The sequence below is a fragment of the Nerophis ophidion genome, linkage group LG12, assembly GCF_033978795.1.
Source record: "Nerophis ophidion isolate RoL-2023_Sa linkage group LG12, RoL_Noph_v1.0, whole genome shotgun sequence".
Lineage (NCBI taxonomy): Eukaryota > Metazoa > Chordata > Actinopteri > Syngnathiformes > Syngnathidae > Nerophis > Nerophis ophidion.
In genome coordinates this window covers 25005350-25024843 of record NC_084622.1, presented here as the reverse complement: position 1 = coordinate 25024843, position 19494 = coordinate 25005350, and the positions used below count along the sequence as shown (strand labels likewise).

Sequence of the window (19494 nt, the reverse complement as noted above, 5' to 3'; positions counted from 1 at the left end):
TTTGAGTAACCTTTGTTCTGCCATTTGCGTATTGGCAAGCAATCTCCGAATCCGGGAACATATCCTTCATAGATTTGTTGTAGACATCCGAAAATGAGAACGGGATGTTGCTTTCAGTTATCAGCATAGCCATCTTTGTGTCAGCATAAGTTACACCATCGGGTCTCCATTTTGCGAGGTGGTCCATAATACTGGGTTGTGAACGATGCTGCGCTGCGGACGCTTTGTGCTTCGCTGACCGTTCATGGCTGAGTATATCCGTTCGGCAGCCGTGTTCAATGGAGATGTCTGTTCTACAAAATTTACAGGCAACATACCCTTTCCCCTTCGAACTCTCCTGGATAAACTGAAATTCTTGTTTCCAATCGTTCTGGAACTTGCAAGCGTATTTCTTCATTTTGCTCGTCGACGGTGTAATATATTGGGTTGGAGTTAATAACCAGGCGACGTGATGAAATTACGTCTCTTTACTGTGGGCTTCAGAACAGACTCCCTAATGCATGTTCCTTGACTGCACTTAAATGTAGAATATATCCATCCATCCATCCATCATCTTCCGCTTATCCGAGGTCGGGTCACGGGGGCAACAGCCTAAGCAGGGAAACCCAGACTTCCCTCTCCCCAGCCACTTCGTCTAGCTCTTCCCGGGGGATCCCGAGGCGTTCCCAGGCCAGCTGGGAGACATAGTCTTCCCAACGTGTCCTGGGTCTTCCCCGTGGCCTCCTACCGGTTGGACGTGCCCTAAACACCTCCCTAGGGAGGCGTTCGGGTGGCATCCTGACCAGATGCCCGAACCACCTCATCTGGCTCCTCTCGATGTGAAGGAGCAGCGGCTTTACTTTGAGTTCCTGCCGGATGGCAGAGCTTCTCACCCTATCTCTAAGGGAGAGCCCCGCCACACGGCGGAGGAAACTCATTTCGGCCGCTTGTACCCGTGATCTTATCCTTTCGGTCATGACCCAAAGCTCATGACCATAGGCGAGGATGGGAACGTAGATCGACCGGTAAATTGAGAGCTTTGCCTTCCGGCTCAGCTCCTTCTTCACCACAACGGACCGGTACAACGTCCGCATTACTGAAGACGCCGCACCGATCCGCCTGTCGATCTCACGATCCACTCTTCCTTCACTCGTGAACAAGACTCCTAGGTACTTGAACTCCTCCACTTGGGGCAGGGTCTCCTCCCCAACCCGGAGATGGCACTCCACCCTTTTCCGGGCGAGAACCATGGATTCGGACTTGGAGGTGCTGATTCTCATTCCGGTCGCTTCACACTCGGCTGCGAACCGATCCAGCGAATATATATATATATATATATATATATATATATATATATATATATATATATAGAATATATGTAGAATATATTTACATTGTATTCTATTTTATGTACAGTAGAGGGCAGTATTGTCCTGTTTAAGAGGGTCACAACATTGCTGAGTCGGGTTCTCATGGAGCTGGAGGGGGTGTGGCCTCCAGCTCCGCCTGAATTTCGGGAGATTTTTGGGAAAACATTTTTTCCCGGGAGGTTTTCAGGAGAGGCACTGTATGGTTGGGGCACTCTAAAGTTGAAGTATCCCTGCATCACTGTATAAAGCAGGGGTCGGGAACCTTTTTGGCTGAGAGAGCCATGAAAGCCAAATATTATAAAATCTGTTTCCGTGAGAGATTTCCGCCATATAATATTTTTTAACACTGAATACGACCCCAAAGGGGAATTAGTGGTAGAAAATGGATGGATGGATGGATTAATACAACTTAATGCGTGCATTTTTACGTAAGACCAAACATTTTAAGACTATAATAAGTATCTTCTTCTTTTTAATAACATTGTTATTCTGAAACTAACCAATAATGAATAAAATAGTTCTTACCATTAATGCGACTTCTTGAACAGGTGCGGTAGAAAACGGGTGTATGGCTTAAAATGCATGAGAATGTTTCGTATTTTGAAAGTTATTTTTAACACTGTGATTACCAGCGGAATTATTCATTACTTATCGTTGTGTTTTTCAACTACTGTGCCGTGGCCCACTAGTGTGCCGTGGGATACACTCTGGTGTGCCGTAGAAGACTATGTAATTTCGCCTAATTGGGTTAAAAATGTTTTTTTTGCAAACCATTCCTTATAATCCGCAAATGTGCCATTGTTGAGTGTCTGTGCTGTCTAGAGCTCGGCAGAGTAACCGTGTAATACTCTTCCATATCAGTAGGTGAGGCTTTGTAGATGTCGGAAACATGGTTTGTCATGATCAGAATATGCGGGAGGGAGCGTGTGGGTAAAAAGGTATCCATCACTTCAAGCAAAAATAAACAAAAGGCGAGTGCCGCGAAGTGCCGCTAAGAAAAGGCATTGAAGCAAAACAAAACTAAAACTGAACTGGCTGCAAAGTAAACAAAAAAGAATGCTGGACGACAGCAAAGACTTACAGAGTAAGGAGCAGACGGCGTCCACAAAGCACATCCGTACATGGCATGACAACCAACAACGTCCCCACAAAGAAAGAGTGCGTCCGCACAACTTAAATAGTCTTGATTGCGAAAACAAAGCAGGTGCGGGGAATAGCATTTCCCTGCTACAGGAAAATACCAACAAAAGAGAAAAAGCCAACCAAAATAGAAGCGCAGGACACACAAAAAAACTCAAAATAAGTTACGGCGAGATGAGACAGGTGGTGACAGTACACCTACATTGAGACAAAAGCTATAGTAATGCATAATTGGTTATGGTTTGAATTCATATCCAACAATTGCGAGAATGACTTTGTATTGTCGGTATCGCCTACTGAGTTTCATTTTTTTGTTTTCTGTTGGTGGTGTGCTTCAAAAAAATTTCTATGAAAGAAATGTGCCTTGGCTCAGAAAAGGTTGAAAAACACTGACATATAATGTTAAGCAATGCCAGCTAAGATTTACCTGAGTGCCAGATGCAGTCATCAAAAGAGCAACATCGGGCTCAAGAGCCATAAGTTCCCTACCCGCTGGTATATAGAATGGGGTTAATTTACTAAACAAATATCAACCATAACAGGGGCTTTCAAAATGTGAGAGGTGCACCAGATTGGGAAAAATAGAGTATGTTTTCCAAACCTGATAAGCTTACTTCAGTTAACCACAAGTAAGAGTTTTGTGAAACAGGAAACAAAACTATATGCTCTACGAGAATACATGTTTGGCATTGAAGTGAAAGTCCCACACTTTGAAACTTTACAGCAGGGGTGTCAAACGTAAGGTCCGCGGGCCGAACAGTTTTCATCCGGCCCACGGGAAGAGTTTGCTAAGTATAAAAATTAGCCGAAATTTTTGAATGAAAGAAACCACTGTTCTAAATGTGCCCACTAGATGTCGAAATAGCAATTATTTGTACCTTTGTAGATTATGCTACATATGTAAAAAAAATAAATAAACCACATGATGTTGAGGAAAATGAGCAAACTACATGAATGACATACTGCAATTTGACGTGAAGTATATTTATATAGCGCTTTTCTCTAGTGACTCAAAGCGCCTTACATTGTGAAACCCGATATCTAAGTTACAATTTTAAACCAGTGTGAGTGGAATTGGGAACATGTGGGTAAAGTGTCTTGCCCAGGGACACAACGTCAGTGACTAGGATGGCAGAAGCGGGCATCAAACCTGGAACCCGCAAGCCGCTAGCACGGCCACTCTACCAACCGAGCTATACTGCTATAAATTTGATTTTGATATATTTTTTATCTTGATGGATTGAAAATGAACACTAATGAGTTGACTGTTTAACATTATCACATCATTTATTCAGAAAGTATAAATAACAACAAATAAAGATAGACTAATAAAGATTAAATGTCGCAATAGCAAGTATTTGTTCCTTTGTAGATTATGCTACATATTAAAAAAAATAAATAAACCACATGATGTCAAGGAAAATGAGCAAACTACGTAAATAAAATAATGTAATTTGGAGTGAAGTATATTCATATAGCGCTTTTCTCTAGTGACTCAAAGCGTTTTATATTGTGAAACCCAATATCTAAGTTACATTTAAACCAGTGCGGGTGGCACTGGGAGCAGGTGGATGAAGGGTCTTGCCCAAGAACACAACGGCAGTGACAAGGATGGAAGAAGCGGACATCAAACCTGGAACCCTCAAGTCGCTGGCATGCCCACTATACCAACCGACCTATACCTTCCCGAGTAAAAGTCGTAGTTTTACTCAACGCAAGTCAAACTTTTTCAAGAAAAACTGAACATTTATGCAATATTATGATAAAAGTTGGAATTTTACACAATAACAGTAGCAATTTTACAAGAAAAGCTTAACATTTTGGCAATTCTCTGAAAAGAGTCGTAATTTTAGTCGAGAAAAGTCACAATTTTATAAGAAAACTTAAAAATGTTGGCAACATTATATTACTATATCACTATAAATTTGATTTTGATATTTTTTTATCTTGTTAGATTGAAAATTAACACTAATGAGTTGACTGATGAACATTATCACATCATTTATTCAGAAAGTATAAATAACAACAAATAAAGATAGACTAATAAAGATTTGATGTCGCAATAGAAATTATTTGTATCTTTGTAGATTATGCTAAATATGTAAAAATAAAATAAACCCCATGATGTCGAGGAAAATGAGCAAACTACATGAATAACATACTGCAATTGGACGTGAAGTATATTTATATAGCGCTTTTCTCTAGCGACTCAAAGCGCTTTACATTGGGAAACCCAATATCTAAGTTACATTTAAACAAGTGTGGGTGGCACAGGGAGCAGGTGGGCAAAGTGTCTTGCCCAAGACCACAACGGCAGTGACTAGGATGACAGAAGCGGGGATCGAACCTGGAACCCTAAAGTCGCTAGCAGGGCCACTCTACTGCATATGTTTGCATATGCATATATAATGCAAATGTTCCTTTTGACTGCACTTAAATATAGAATATATGTAGAATATATGTCAAATATATTTAGATTATTCATATATTATTTATATAATACAATATAAAATGTATTATTTATTATTATTATTGTGTATTGTGAGCGAACCGTGGTGCCGAATTTCCCCCAGGGATTAATAACGTACTTTCTATTCTATTCTATTCTACCAACAAAGCGATACCGCTCCGAGTTAAAGTCAAGTAAAACATTTTCAAGAAAAACTGAACATTTATGCAATATTATGATAAAAGTTCAAATTTAACTCAATAACAGTAGCAATTATACAAGAAAAGCTTAACATTTTGGCAATTCTCTGAAAAGTCGTCATTTTACTCGAGAAAAGTCACAATTTTATAAGAAAACTTAAAAATGTTGGCAATATTATATTACTATATATACATTTGATTTTGATATTATTTTTTTATCTTGCTAGATTGAAAATTAACACTAATGAGTTGACTGATGAACATTATCACATCATTTATTCAGAAAGTATAAACAACGACAAATAAAGATAGAACACTATTAACCGCAACATGTATCCATCCATCTATTTTCTACCGCTTATTCCCTTTTGGGGTCATGGGGGGCGCTGGCGCCTATCTCAGCTACAATCGGGCGGAAAGCGGGGTACACCCTGGACAAGTCGCTATCTCATTGCAGGGCCAACACAGATAGACAGACAACATTCACACTCACATTCACACACTAGGGCCAATTTAGTGTTGCCAATCAACCTATCCCCAGGTGCATGTCTTTGGAAGTGGGAGGAAGCCGGAGTACCCGGATGGAACCCACGCAATCACGGGGAGGACATGCAAACTCCACACAGAAAGATCCCGAGCCTGGATTTGAACCCAGGACTGCAGGACCTTTGTATTGTGAGGCAGACGCACGAACCCCTCTTCCACCGTGAAGCCCAACCGCAACATGTAAATGTGTAAAATAAAACCCAACACCATTATGATTTGTACTTTTTGAGAATGTGCTTGTTCTATTTTTAAACAAGGAAAAATATTCCGAAGTTGTTTTTATTTTTAAGTTATCGTGCCGTGATTTTACAAGTCGGGCCCACTTGGGAGTAGATTTTTCTCCATGTGGGTCGTCTAAAATGAGTTGTACACCCCTGCTTTCCAGCATGCACATCCAGGTGAGCCAGCAGAGTTCTTACCTGGCCCACAGAGGCGGCTGTAGTGATAGGGGTTGCAGCACACGGTCGGACTGTCCGTTCCTCCGAAGCTCTTACACTCACAGAGCGCCTTGAGCTGGGCTGGGTGCTGGAGGTCTGACCAGCGGTACAGTCTACACACCAGCAGCTGCGGGGACGAGACGTGGCCGCCCGGCCTCAGCTCAGTCCGGGACACCATGACACAGTCGCTGGGAAGCCCTCCTCTGGACTCCACCGCCTCAAGTAAAGTATCCAGCGCCTTCTCCTTCAGCTTTTTTAAAAGCGAGTGCGCGGCCAGCTTGAGTTCTTCCTCCAGCACCGCGCGGGGAGGCGTCGCTTCCTGGGACTCGGGGGAACCGAGCTGGCCCCTCAGGGGGAAGTGGCACGACCCGGGCTCCCTCATCCCGTCCTCGGCGTGGTCCCGCTCTTTAAATAGGCAGCAGGTCACCGTCCTGGCGTCACTGTCCTGCCCGGTACCTCCATCTTGGTCCACCCCGCCTGGGCCGCCCGCGAAAGCCCCGCACGGGGTCATCGATCCGAACTCCGTTTTGGGAATCTTCTGCGGGTTGTTCGCAAACGCCTCGTCCCGGCTGCACCCCTCGCTACTTTCCCCATTTCCATCGTCCCTTTCTTTATCTGGAACCAAACGGCTTCTCCAGAGTCGCCGCACAAGACCTGAGCGTCTCGTCCTGAACATAGACGACCCGACTATCTATTTGGGGGAAGGGGGGGATGGCGGGGTAGGGGGTAAAGGGGTAAGAGAGTCACTCTTTACACGGCCGTCCCGAACTTACTCGAACTCAACATGAAGACGTCAGTGAGGCGCCGTGCAGAGCTCGCACAGCCGACCGACGGACGCAACATCGGATGCAAACACGCACCGGTTGCGTCTAGACGCCGACAAAAGCGCACGGCGGCGACGACGCGGCGACACGCGACATTCCGAGCAGACCGCGACAAGCCAGGGGGGGGAAAGCCGCTTTATAAGTCAACTAGACGTGGGAGTCCATCTCGGATCCGAATAAAAGTAGCTCCAAAACTCGCGATAGTTCGGCACTTTTTTGTACAACCCGCCCCCCCCAAAAAAGCGGCTCTTTTTGTTATATCCCCACAAAAAAAAAAGATCCAGGAGCAATCCTAGAGACGGAGCGCATTCCTGTTTCCCTCCTCAGAGTCGGACTGGACTGCAAGCCAGCGTGCTTTCTTTCCTTTTTCACTCCCCCTTCCCCTCTCTCTCTCCCGCACGCACGCACACACGCACACGCTCGGGGCCCCCGAGGAGAGCGCTGGAGCCATTGGCTGACTACCATCATGTGCTAGTCTAGACACTTTGGCGGCTGGGAGCTGCACTGATTGGTGCACAAACAAGGTTTCAAGTTTCTCAACTCTTAAAGGCGAAACATCCACCTTCGACTCACTCCCAACTTTATTTACATTTCGGCGTGTTATCGCGCTGGGCTGCAAAATAACAAGAAACACCCATGTTTTTTGTTTTTTTTGTGCTGTTTTTCTTATGAGGACAACAATCAAATAGTTTCAGAATGAAAGGCCTACTGAAACCCACTACTACCCACCACGCAGTCTGATAGTTTATATATCAATGATGAAATATTAACATTGCAACACATGCCAATACGGCCTTTTTAGTTTACTAAATTACAATTTTAAATTTTCCGTGAGTTTCATCTTGAAAATGTCATGTAATGAGGACGTGTACGCAAGACGACACAGGTTTTTAGGAAGTATGAGCGCTGCACCCACACACAGCTAAACGTCGTCTGCTTTAACAGCATAATTATACAGTTTTTTGGACATCTGTGTTGCTGAATCTTTTGCAATTTGTTAAATTAATATTGGAGAAGTCACAGTAGAAAGATGGAGATGGGAAGCTTGAGCCTTTAGCCACACAAACACACGGTGATTCATTGTTTAAAATTCCTGGAGTTGAAACTTTCCTATGGATCAGAGCGCAGTCAAGCGAACATGGATCCCGACCACATGTCAACAAGCAGGTTTCGGTGAGAAAATTGTGGTTAAAAAGTCAGTTCTTACCGGAGAAAAGCTGAGCTTGTGCCGTCCATAGCTGCCGTCAACTCCCCTGAGACACTGCGCGTCAAGACACCCGTGGACACATCCCTCCGACTATCAGGTAATATTAAACTCACTAAAACACTAGCAACATAATAGAAAGATAAGGTATTTCCCAGAATTAACCTAGTAAATGTGTCTAAAAACATCGGAATCCTTCCCAATGCAATCGCGTTTTTTTTTTTACTTTTTTTTTTTCTAGTCCGTTGCTATCAATATCCTCAAACACAAATCTTTCATCCTCGCTCAAATTAATGGGGAAATTGTCGTTTTCTCGGTCCGAATAGCACTTTTTGTTGGAGGCTCCCATTAAAATCAATGTGAATATGTGAGGAGCCATCAAACATGTGACGTCATCGTCTGCGACTTCCGGTAGAGGCAGGGCATTTCTCTTAGCACCGAAAGTTGCAAACTTTATCGTGGATGTTCTCTACTAAATCCTTTCAGCAAAAATATGGCAATATCGCGAAATGATCAAGTATGACACATAGAATGGACCTGCTATCCCCGTCTAAATAAGAAAATCTCATTTCAGTAGGCCTTTAATTGGGAAAACAATTACTAAAATAAAATTTGAGGACGTTTGCCCAACAAGGCAATGTAAATTCATATTGATGTCATTTGTATTGCACAATTTGAGTATGAGTATGAGTTTATTTCGAACATGCAACATGTTCGAAAAGGAGTAGGAAGAAGCAGACCTTATTTAATCCTACCCCTTTTCTTTTACATAACAGTTGCCAAAGCTTTTGTTCACTTCCTGTTCTCAATGTTTTCACAATTTACTCCATAAGTAATTAAATAAAAATAAATAAATACATATTTGTTGAAGTTTTATTCCATACGATGAGATGAGTACGATTATTTTGAGGAATTAAAGAATGAATGGGTGAATAAATTCAGAATGTTTATCATGAGTCTTCTTTTTTGTACTTTGTAAACACTTTATGTTTGAAGAGTTTCTTGGAGTGGATCATATTAGTACATACAGATGTACTGAAGGTCTTAAGTGTTGTACGTGCAGAAAAATGTTTTAAGTTACATTTTTCTCTAAGATTATATTATATATTTGTAAAATAATGTTAAAATAAAAATGGCATTTGAACATTTTCCATTTAACTCCCCGAACACAGCTCTTCATGTGCCATCATAATGACCGATATTAAAATATAGTAGCGTAGTAGGCCTAAGTATTAATTAAAAACAAGCCCAAGGTATTTTAAACAAGTACATTCATTTTATGGGGCCGCTGTAACATTATACACATTTTGAACAGTACCAGTATAAGAAACTAAAACACTGTACTTTAATTATGTGATTTTATAGCGTACCACTAGATGGAACTTGTGTACCATTAGTGCAGACAACCAAAAGTTGCGTACAGAAATGATAGAATATCAGTATATTTTCCAAAAAATACAGTACAGGCCAAGAAACACCCACGTTTGTTTTTGTTTTTTTATAAAGAGGAAAACAATCAGTTAGTTTGAGCCATAATGGGGGAAAAAATACTAAAATAGAATTTGAGGACATTTGCTCTACAAGAGGCTTCATGGTGGCAGAGGGGTTAGTGCGTCTGCCTCACAAAACGAAGGTCCTGAGTAGTCAGGGTTCAATCCCAGGCGTTGGATCTTTCTGTGTGGAGTTTACAAGTCCTCCCCATGAATGCGTCGGTTCCCTCCGGGTACTCCGGCTTCCTCCCACTTCCAAAGACATGCACCTGGGGATAAGTTGATTGGCAACACTAAATTGGCCCTAGTGTGTGAATGTGAGTGTGAATGTTGTCTGTCTATCTGTGTTGGCCCTGCGATGAGGTGGCGACTTGTCCAGGGTGTACCCCGCCTTCTGCCCGATTGTAGCTGAGATAGGCACCAGCGCCCCCCCGCGACCCCAAAGGGAATAAGCGGTAGGAAATGGATGGATGGATGCTCAACAAGGCATTGTAAATTCATATTCATTTTATTAGTATTGCACAATTTGTAAAGTATTGTTAAAATAAAAATGGCATTTGCATATTTTCCATTTAACTCCCCCTGTACAAAGTGTATGTTTAATAAACTGACTCTCTACACCAGTTTTTCGCAAACTTTTTTTACAATGTACCACCTCCGCTCGGAGGTGCCAATCCAATGCCGAGCACCCATGTGGGATTGATGGCAACTTTCAATCTTTAAAATAATATTTGAAAAATTAATCTTGTTGTTGTTAATTTTGTGGGGAGTTTCGTCTGTTTTACAAAATAATAAAGCCACAAATTTATGGGATATTAACTTCACTAAACATCTTCTTTTTTTTTTTTTTTAATACACACAAACCAAACACCCACTTGGCGCCTATGCCTCAGCTAGCACACTATAATGACCAATATTAAATACAGTAGCATAGTAGGCCTAAGTATGCATTAAAAACAAGACCAAAGTTTTATTTAACAAGTACATTATTTTTTTCTGGCCACTGTAACATTATACACAGTTCGAACAGTACCACTGTGTTTGAATATAAGAAACTAAAACACTGTACTTTAAGCAAGTGATTATTTGGCGTACCACTAGATGGAGCTTGTGTAGCATTAGTGCAGGGAACCAAGAGTTGCATACAGAAACAATAAAATATTAGTATATTTTCCAAAAAATATAGTACAGGCCAAAAGTTTGGACACCTCATACACTGTGTTTTCTTTATTTTCATGATTATTTACTTTGTAGATTGTCACTGAAGGCATCACAACTATGAATTAACACGTGGAGTTATGTACTTAACAAAAAAAAGGTGAAATAACTGAAAATAAGTTTTATATTTTAGTTACTTAAAAATAGCCACCCTTTGCGCTGATTATTGTTTTGCACACTCTTGGCATTCTCTTGATGAGCTTAAAGAGGTAGTCCCCTGAAAGGGTTTTCACTTCACAGGTGTCATAGTTTTGATGCCTTCAGTGACAATCTACAATGTAAATAGAAATGAAAATTTAGAAAACTCATTTAAATGAGAAGGTGTGTTCAAACTTTTGGCCTGTACTGTATTTCTATAAAAACACTAAAACCAATCCAACATAAGTCAAGATATACCAAGCAGGTAAATATAGTTTGCAACATGCAAGAATGTACACACTTTGCAAACAGTTTTTCAAAATTGATGTACAATTCTAATTAAATATTTCGGAAAAAGTTAAATATCAAATAACTCTTAACTATCTTGAAGAGTTGTTCATTTACTGTATACCAGTGTTTCTTAACCCTTGGGCCAGCGACCATTGATGGGCCGCAAACGGCCCTTTGAAAGAGCCACCCAAAAATATTTGCTCATATGCAATATACTTTTCCACCCCTTGTGGCAGTAATGACAATATCAAACAAACAGAGGAAGTCTGGAGCTAAAGTCATAAAACACATGATCAAATAAGTTTAATTTAGCACAGCATACATTAATTGTATGTATGTTTAGTTTGTCAGTTTTTTTATGAGTCCACTCTTATGCAGTATATCGTATTATATTAGTACTTATTTGACCTAAGCCTAAGGTTTATGTCTTAAATAAACAATAATGCTTGTGATTTACACATGGTTTCATATCATTTGACAAAGATGGAAACTGTAAATAGCTAATATATAATTGGATTAAATAGGATTAAAATTAATAGTAAGATTACTAGTTCAGTAGTAATATTTGAGTAGGCCCCGGGGCCCTCTGTAGTGTAACATTTTTTAGACGTACAATGTAAAAAATGACCATAAAATCTACAATAAAATAGCAACAGTAAACCTCTGTAAAATCAAAAATAATTCATCAGAGTATTAAATCCGGTGGATTCATGCAAACCAAGAAATAGTAGAGATAGTAGGGTTAGGCGCCATCCGCTCTAACACCTGAGCTATACTGAGGTTAGATTAGGTTTTACACAAATGTTCTTATACTTATAACACAACAGTAAGATTTGTATGTTTTGTTTACAAATCCTGTTTCCATATGAGTTGGGAAATTGAGTTAGATGTAAATATAAACGGAATACAATGATTTGCAAATCCTTTTTAACCCATAGACAATTGAGTGCACTACAAAGACAACATATTTGATGTTCAAGCTCATAAACTTTATTGTTTTTTGCAAATAGTAATTAACTTAGAATTTCATGGCTGCAACACGTGCCAAAGTAGTTGGGAAAGGGCATGTTCACCACTGTGTTACATCACCTTTTCTCAATAAACGTTTGGGAACTGAGGAAACAAATTGTTGAAGCTTTTCAGGTGGAATTCTTTCCCATTCTTGTTTTATGTAGAGCTTCAGTCGTTCAACAGTGCGGGGTCTCTGCTGTCGAATTGTAGACTTCATAATGCGCCACACATTTTCGATGGGAGACAGGTCTGGACTGCAGGCGGGCCAGGAAAGTACCCGCACTCTTTTGCTACGAAGCCACGCTATTGTAACACGTGGCTTGGCATTGTCTTGCTGAAATAAGCAGGGGCGTCCATGATAACGTTGTTTGGAAGCCAACATATGTTGCTCTAAAACCTGTATGGACCTTTCAGCATTAATGGTGCCTTCACAGATGTGTAAGTTACCCATGCCTTGGGCACTAATGCACCCCCTTACCATCACATGTGTTGGCTTTTGAACTTTGCGCCTATAACAATCCAAATAGTTATTTTCCTCTTTGTTCTGGAGGACACCACGTCCTCTGTTTCCAAATATAATTTGTAATGTGGACTTGTCAGACCACAGAACACTTTTACACTTTGTATCAGTCCATCTTAGATGAGCTCGGGCCCAGCAAAGCTGGCGGCGTTTCACGGTGTCGATGGTAAATGGGTTTGGCTTTGCATAGTAGAGTTTTAACTTGCACTTACAGATGTAGCGAACAACTGTAGTTACTGACAGTGGTTATATGAAGTGTTCCTGAGCCCATGTGGTGATATCCTTTACACACTGATTTCTGTTTTTGATGCAGTACCGCCTGAGGGATCAAAGGTCCATAATATAATCGCTTACGTGCAGTGATTATCTAAATGAGTTGTACTTGTATAGTGCTGTTCTACCTTCAAGGTACTCAAAGTGCTTTGACACTACTTCCACATTCACCCATTCACACACATTCACACACTGATGGAGGGAGCTGCAATGTGAGGCACTAACCAGCACCCATCAGGAACAAGGGTGAAGTGTCTTGCTTAAGGACACAACGGACGTGATGAGGTTGGTACTAGGTGGGGATTGAACCAGGGACCCTCAGGTTGCGCACGGCCACTCGCCCAACTGCGCCACGCCGTCCCGATTTGTCCAGATTCTCTGAACCTTTTGATGACTTTACGGACCGTAGATGGTAAAATCCCTAAATTCCTTGCAATAGCTTGTTGAGAAATGTTGTTCTAAAACTGTTCGAAAATTTGCTCACAAAGCGGTGACCCTCGCCCCATCCTTGTTTGTGAATTACTTAGCATTTCAGGGATGCTGCTTTTATACCCAATCATGGCACCCACCTGTTCCCAATTAGTCTGCACACCTGTGGGATGTACCAAATAAGTCTTTGATGAGCATTCCTCAACTTTATCAGTATTTATTGCCACCTTTCCCAACTTCTTTGTCACATGTTGCTGGCATCAAATTCCAAAGTTAATGATTATTTGCACACAAAAAAAATGTTTATCAGTTTGAACATCAAATATGTTGTCTTTGTAGCATATTCAACTGAATATGGGTTGAAAATGATTTGCAAATCATTGTATTCTGTTTATATGTACATCTAACACAATTTCCAAACTCATATGGAAACGGGGTTTGTAGATAATTCAGCATATGTTGTTTTATGTAATAAATATATCTATGCCTTGCACTGTTCATCTTCAGTGTGTCTCCATTCATCCTCCACAATGTTCTGATGGAACCCCTGAGTATTGATATTTTTCTTTTTAAATATGTTGTACTTTGTATACCACTGCCGGATGGTCTACATCAGGGGCGTCCCAAGTGCAGCCCAGGGACCATTTGCAGCCTGCAGCAATTTTTTTAACAGCCCATTTCACATTCTAAAAACTATTTTTGTGGGGAAAAAATAGTAGGTTTTAGCAGCATAGAATGCTGGTGATGTACAAGCCTGTAGTTACATAAAGACCCTGCAAGAGTGAAGAGGTCAAGTTATCACCCACGACCTGAACTGAAATTCGATTGCCAGCAGGGGTATTTCCGTCTTGGTCCTGCATTTTAACACATTTAGTTGTGTTTGTGAGTGGGAGGACAAAGACAGGTCAGGATAGATTACAAAATATATTTTTTATTTTTTTTTGCTTATTTTTCCAACATGTGTTATGTTGGAAATATTATGTTAAAGACTAGACATTTATTGGGGGATTTTAAATAACATAATGGGTAAATTTACCATAACTTAAAAAAATAAAAGAGCCCTCCAAACCCATAGGGGACAGCATATCAACATTGTGGGGATACTTCAAGAGAGGGAAATGTTAACTTCTTTCACGTGAAGATGATTCTTAGCCATATGTGGGAACATTTTTGAGAAATTAACAATCACTTGTAAATATCAGGACATCACTGCGGTACAGGGGTTAGTGCATGTGCCTCACAATACAAAGGTCCTGAGTAGTCCTGATTTCAATCCCGGGCTCAGGATATTTCGGTTTGGAGTTTGCATGTTCTTCCCGTGACTGCGTGGGTTCCCTCCGGGTACTCCGGCTTCCTCCCACTTCCAAAGACATGCACCTGGGGATAGGTTGATTGGCAACACTAAATGGTCCCTAGTGTGTGAATGTGAGTGTGAATGTTGTCTGTCTATCTGTGTTGGCTCTGCGATGAGGTGGCAACTTGTCCAGGGTGTACCCCGTCTTTCACCCGAATGCAGATGAGATAGGCTACAGCACCCCCCGCGACCCCAAAAAGGACAAGGGGTAAAAAATGGATGGATGGATGGATTTTTAATATCATAAATATTATGTATAATGGGTTGGGGTGTGAATGTTCTTGTCATGATCTGTGGTCTGGATTATTTTTTTTATTTTCAATCTAAGACTCCTTCGGTTCCTGTTTTTTGTGCACCCTTGGTGAATGACTGCTCGCTGACTGCTCTTGTTGCAAAAAAGCTAAGTATCGTTCTATCTGTGTGATTTTAACTGTTTTGCAGCTTTATTTACAACTTATCGAACATATTTAATAGTTCAATTTAACTTGCAAATCACCCGATCTCTGTCTCACCACTTCGCCCTCAGCTAGCTAGCTGCTAAGCTAACGAGGCTAGCGGAGAAAGGCAGCGCCGGTCTGAAGGAAGCTTCTCCCCCGCCACCGTGACCACCACTTCCCGAAGACAGCTGGCACCCCACTCGGCGACGGAAAGTTTCTGTGAGTATGGCTTCCTGCGCTTCGTGCACTTTACTCATGGATAGGTTGGCTTTGCTAGAGAGCCGTGTCCGCCAGTTAGAGCAGTGTAATTTCGTAACTTTAGATGTTGCGGACACATCTGCTAGCGTTAGCTGTAGCGAGCTAACTAGCCCAGCTTGTAGCAGCCCTAATCGGCCTACAAGCTACGGTGTACCGGTTGAGACGCATAATAGATTTAGCCCTTTAGCTAGTCCTACACCCCAGTCTACCGGGCACCACACTTTAGTCATAGGGGACTCCATCACCCGAAACATAAAGCTTAGCAAACCAGCCACAATTAAGTGTATTCCCGGGGGCAGAGCACCTGACATTGAAGCTAATCTTAGGGAGCTAACTCGCAACAGGTCTAGTAAACACGTACGGCAGGCTAACCGCACCACTAGTTATGCGAATATAGTAATACACGTTGGCTCCAATGACGTTAGGATGAGACAATCAGAGATTACAAAGAGAAACATAGCCAGGGCTTGTAATCTCGCCAGAAAGATGTCCAGGCATCGAGTAATTGTCTCTGGCCCCCTGCCTGGGAGAGGCAATGATGAGAGATATAGCAGATTAGTCTCTCTTAACAGGTGGCTGGATAGCTTCTGCAGACAACAGGGATTTACCTTTATTGATAATTGGCCCTCTTTCTGGGGCAAACCTGGCTTGCTGAGGAGAGACGGCCTTCACCCTAACCAGGAAGGCGCTATCCTCTTGTCTCGGAACATAGACTTCGCATTGAGCCACATTTGACTAACTGCACTAGAGCAAGCCCGGTCACAGGCAATTACAGAGCCTGCTAGCCTGGGTATGGAGTCAGTTAAGTTAGAACTAGCCAGCGCCAGGCTGGATGATCCCTGTACACATAGCAATTTTCGTAGAATAATACACAACTCACAAAATGTTTTTTCTACTGTGTCTATGACTACGTCAGAGTTAGACATGCGTTCTACTGAGGTGGCAAATTATGATGCGTTCAGTTTATCGCAGCGCCAAGTAGACAATCTGAAAATTCCCGTCACATCAATTCCTAGATATGGTCGTAATTATTTTAAGTACACTGCGCATAATAAACGCAACATTATTAATATTGCTACTACGGATAATTTTATCAACAACTCCTTAAAACAGCCCACTACCTATAATATGGGCTTTCTAAACATCAGATCTTTGTCTCCCAAAACGTTATTAGTCAATGAGGTCATTAGAGACAACAACCTTAACGTCATCGGTCTTAGCGAAACCTGGCTTAAACCAGACGACTTTTTGGCGATAAATGAGGCATCCCCTCCTAACTATACGAATGCGCATATTGCCCGTCACCTCAAAAGGGGAGGGGGTGTCGCACTAATATACAACGAAAACTTTAACTTTAGTCCTAACTTAAATAATAAATATAAATCGTTTGAGGTGCTTTCTATGAAGTCTGCCACACCTCTGCCTCTGTGCCTGGCCGTTATCTACCGCCCCCCAGGGCCCTATTCGGACTTTATTAGTGAATTCTCAGAGTTTGTTGCTGATCTAGTGACGCACGCCGATAATATAATTATAATGGGGGATTTTAATATCCATATGAATACCCCATTGGACCCACCGTGCGTGGCGCTCCAGACTATAATTGATAGCTGTGGTCTTACACAAATAATAAATGAACCGACGCATCGCAGCGGTAATACGATAGACCTAGTGCTTGTCAGAGGTATCACCGTCTCCAAAGTTATGATACTCCCGTATACTAAAGTAATGTCCGATCATTACCTTATAAAATTCGAAGTTCAGACTCATGTTCGGCAAGCTAATAATAATAATAACTGCTATAGCAGCCGCAACATTAATGCTGCCACAACGACGACTCTTGCGGACCTACTGCCCTCGGTAATGGCACCGTTCCCAAAGTATGTGGGCTCTATTGATAACCTCACTAACAACTTTAACAACGCCCTGCGCGAAACCATTGATAGTATAGCACCGCTGAAGTTAAAAAAGGCTCCAAAAAGGCGTACGCCATGGTTTACTGAAGAAACTAGAGCTCAGAAATTATTATGTAGAAAGCTGGAACGCAAATGGCGCACGACTAAACTTGAGGTGCACCATCAAGCATGGAGTGATAGTTTAATAACTTATAAACGCATGCTTACCTTAGCTAAAACTAATTATTACTCAAATCTCATCCGCATTAATAAAAACGATCCAAAATTTTTGTTTAGTACAGTAGCATCGCTAACCCAACAAGGGACTCCTTCCAGTAGCTCCACCCATTCGGCAGATGACTTTATGAAGTTCTTTAATAAGAAAATTGAACTTATTAGAAAGGAGATTAAAGACAATGCGTCCCAGCTACAACGGGGTTATAGTAACACAGATACGATTGTATATACGGCGGATACTGCAAATATCCAAAATAGTTTCTCTCGTTTTGATGAAATAACATTAGAAGGATTGTTACAACGTGTAAATGGAATAAAACAAACAACATGTTTACTTGACCCACTTCCTGGGAAACTTATCAAGGAGCTATTTGTATTATTAGGTCCATCAGTGCTAAATATTATAAACTTATCACTTTCCTCGGGCACTGTTCCCGTTGCATTCAAAAAAGCGGTTATTCATCCTCTCCTTAAAAGACCTAACCTCGATCCTGACCTCATGGTAAACTACCGACCGGTGTCTCACCTTCCCTTTATTTCGAAAATCCTCGAAAAAATTGTTGCAGAGCAGCTAAATGAGCACTTAGCGTTTAACAATCTATGTGAAACCTTTCAATCCGGTTTCAGGGCAAATCACTCGACTGAGACAGCCCTCGCAAAACTGACTAATGATCTATTGCTAACGATGGACTCTGATGCGTCATCTATGTTGCTGCTCCTCGATCTTAGCGCTGCTTTCGATACCGTCGATCATAATATTTTATTAGAGCGTATCAAAATACGAATTGGTATGTCAGACTCAGCCCTGTCATGGTTTAACTCTTATCTTACTGATAGGATGCAGTGCGTCTCCTATAACAGTGTGACCTCGGACTATGTTAAGGTAACGTGTGGAGTTCCCCAGGGTTCGGTCCTTGGCCCTGTACTCTTCAGCATCTACATGCTGCCGCTAGGTGACGTCATACGCAAATACGGTATTAGCTTTCACTGTTATGCTGATGACACCCAACTTTACATGCCCCTAAAGCTGACCAACACGCCGGACTGTAGTCAGTTGGAAGCGTGTCTTAATGAAATTAAACAATGGATGTCCGCTAACTTTTTGCAACTTAATGCCAAAAAAACGGAAATGCTGATTATCGGTCCTGCTAGACACCGACCTCTATTTAATAATACAACTTTAACATTTGACAACCAAATAATAAAACAAGGTGACTCTGTAAAAAATCTGGGTATTATCTTCGACCCAACTCTCTCCTTAAAGTCACACATTAAAAGCGTTACTGGAACGGCCTTCTTTCATCTCCGTAATATCGCTAAAATTCGCTCCATTTTGTCCACTGAAGACGCCGAGATCGTTATCCATGCGTTTGTTACGTCTCGTCTCGATTACTGTAACGTATTATTTTCAGGTCTCCCCATGTCTAGCATTAAAAGATTACAGTTGGTACAAAATGCGGCTGCTAGACTTTTGACAAGAACAAGAAAGTTTGATCATATTACGCCTGTACTGGCTCACCTGCACTGGCTTCCTGTGCACTTAAGATGTGACTTTAAGGTTTTACTACTTACGTATAAAATACTACACGGTCTGGCTCCAGCCTATCTTGCCGATTGTATTGTACCGTATGTCCCGGCAAGAAATCTGCGTTCAAAAGACTCCGGCTTATTAGTGATTCCTAGAGCTCAAAAAAAGTCTGCGGGCTATAGAGCGTTTTCCGTTCGGGCTCCAGTGCTCTGGAATGCCCTCCCGGTAACAGTTCGAGATGCTACCTCAGTAGAAGCATTTAAGTCTCA

General features: G+C 41.6%; 1 protein-coding gene across 1 annotated transcript in view; it reads right to left on the bottom strand.

Annotated features, from left to right (window-relative positions):
• smad6b (SMAD family member 6b) overlaps positions 1–7418 on the bottom strand; it is a 79596-nt gene extending 72178 nt beyond the window's left edge. The window contains exon 1 of the mRNA XM_061917144.1: positions 6104–7418. Coding sequence (XP_061773128.1) covers positions 6104–6797 — 694 coding nt within the window. The 5' untranslated portion in view covers positions 6798–7418. The remainder of the gene's footprint in view (positions 1–6103) is intronic.
• Between the last annotated feature and the right edge of the window lie 12076 nt (positions 7419–19494).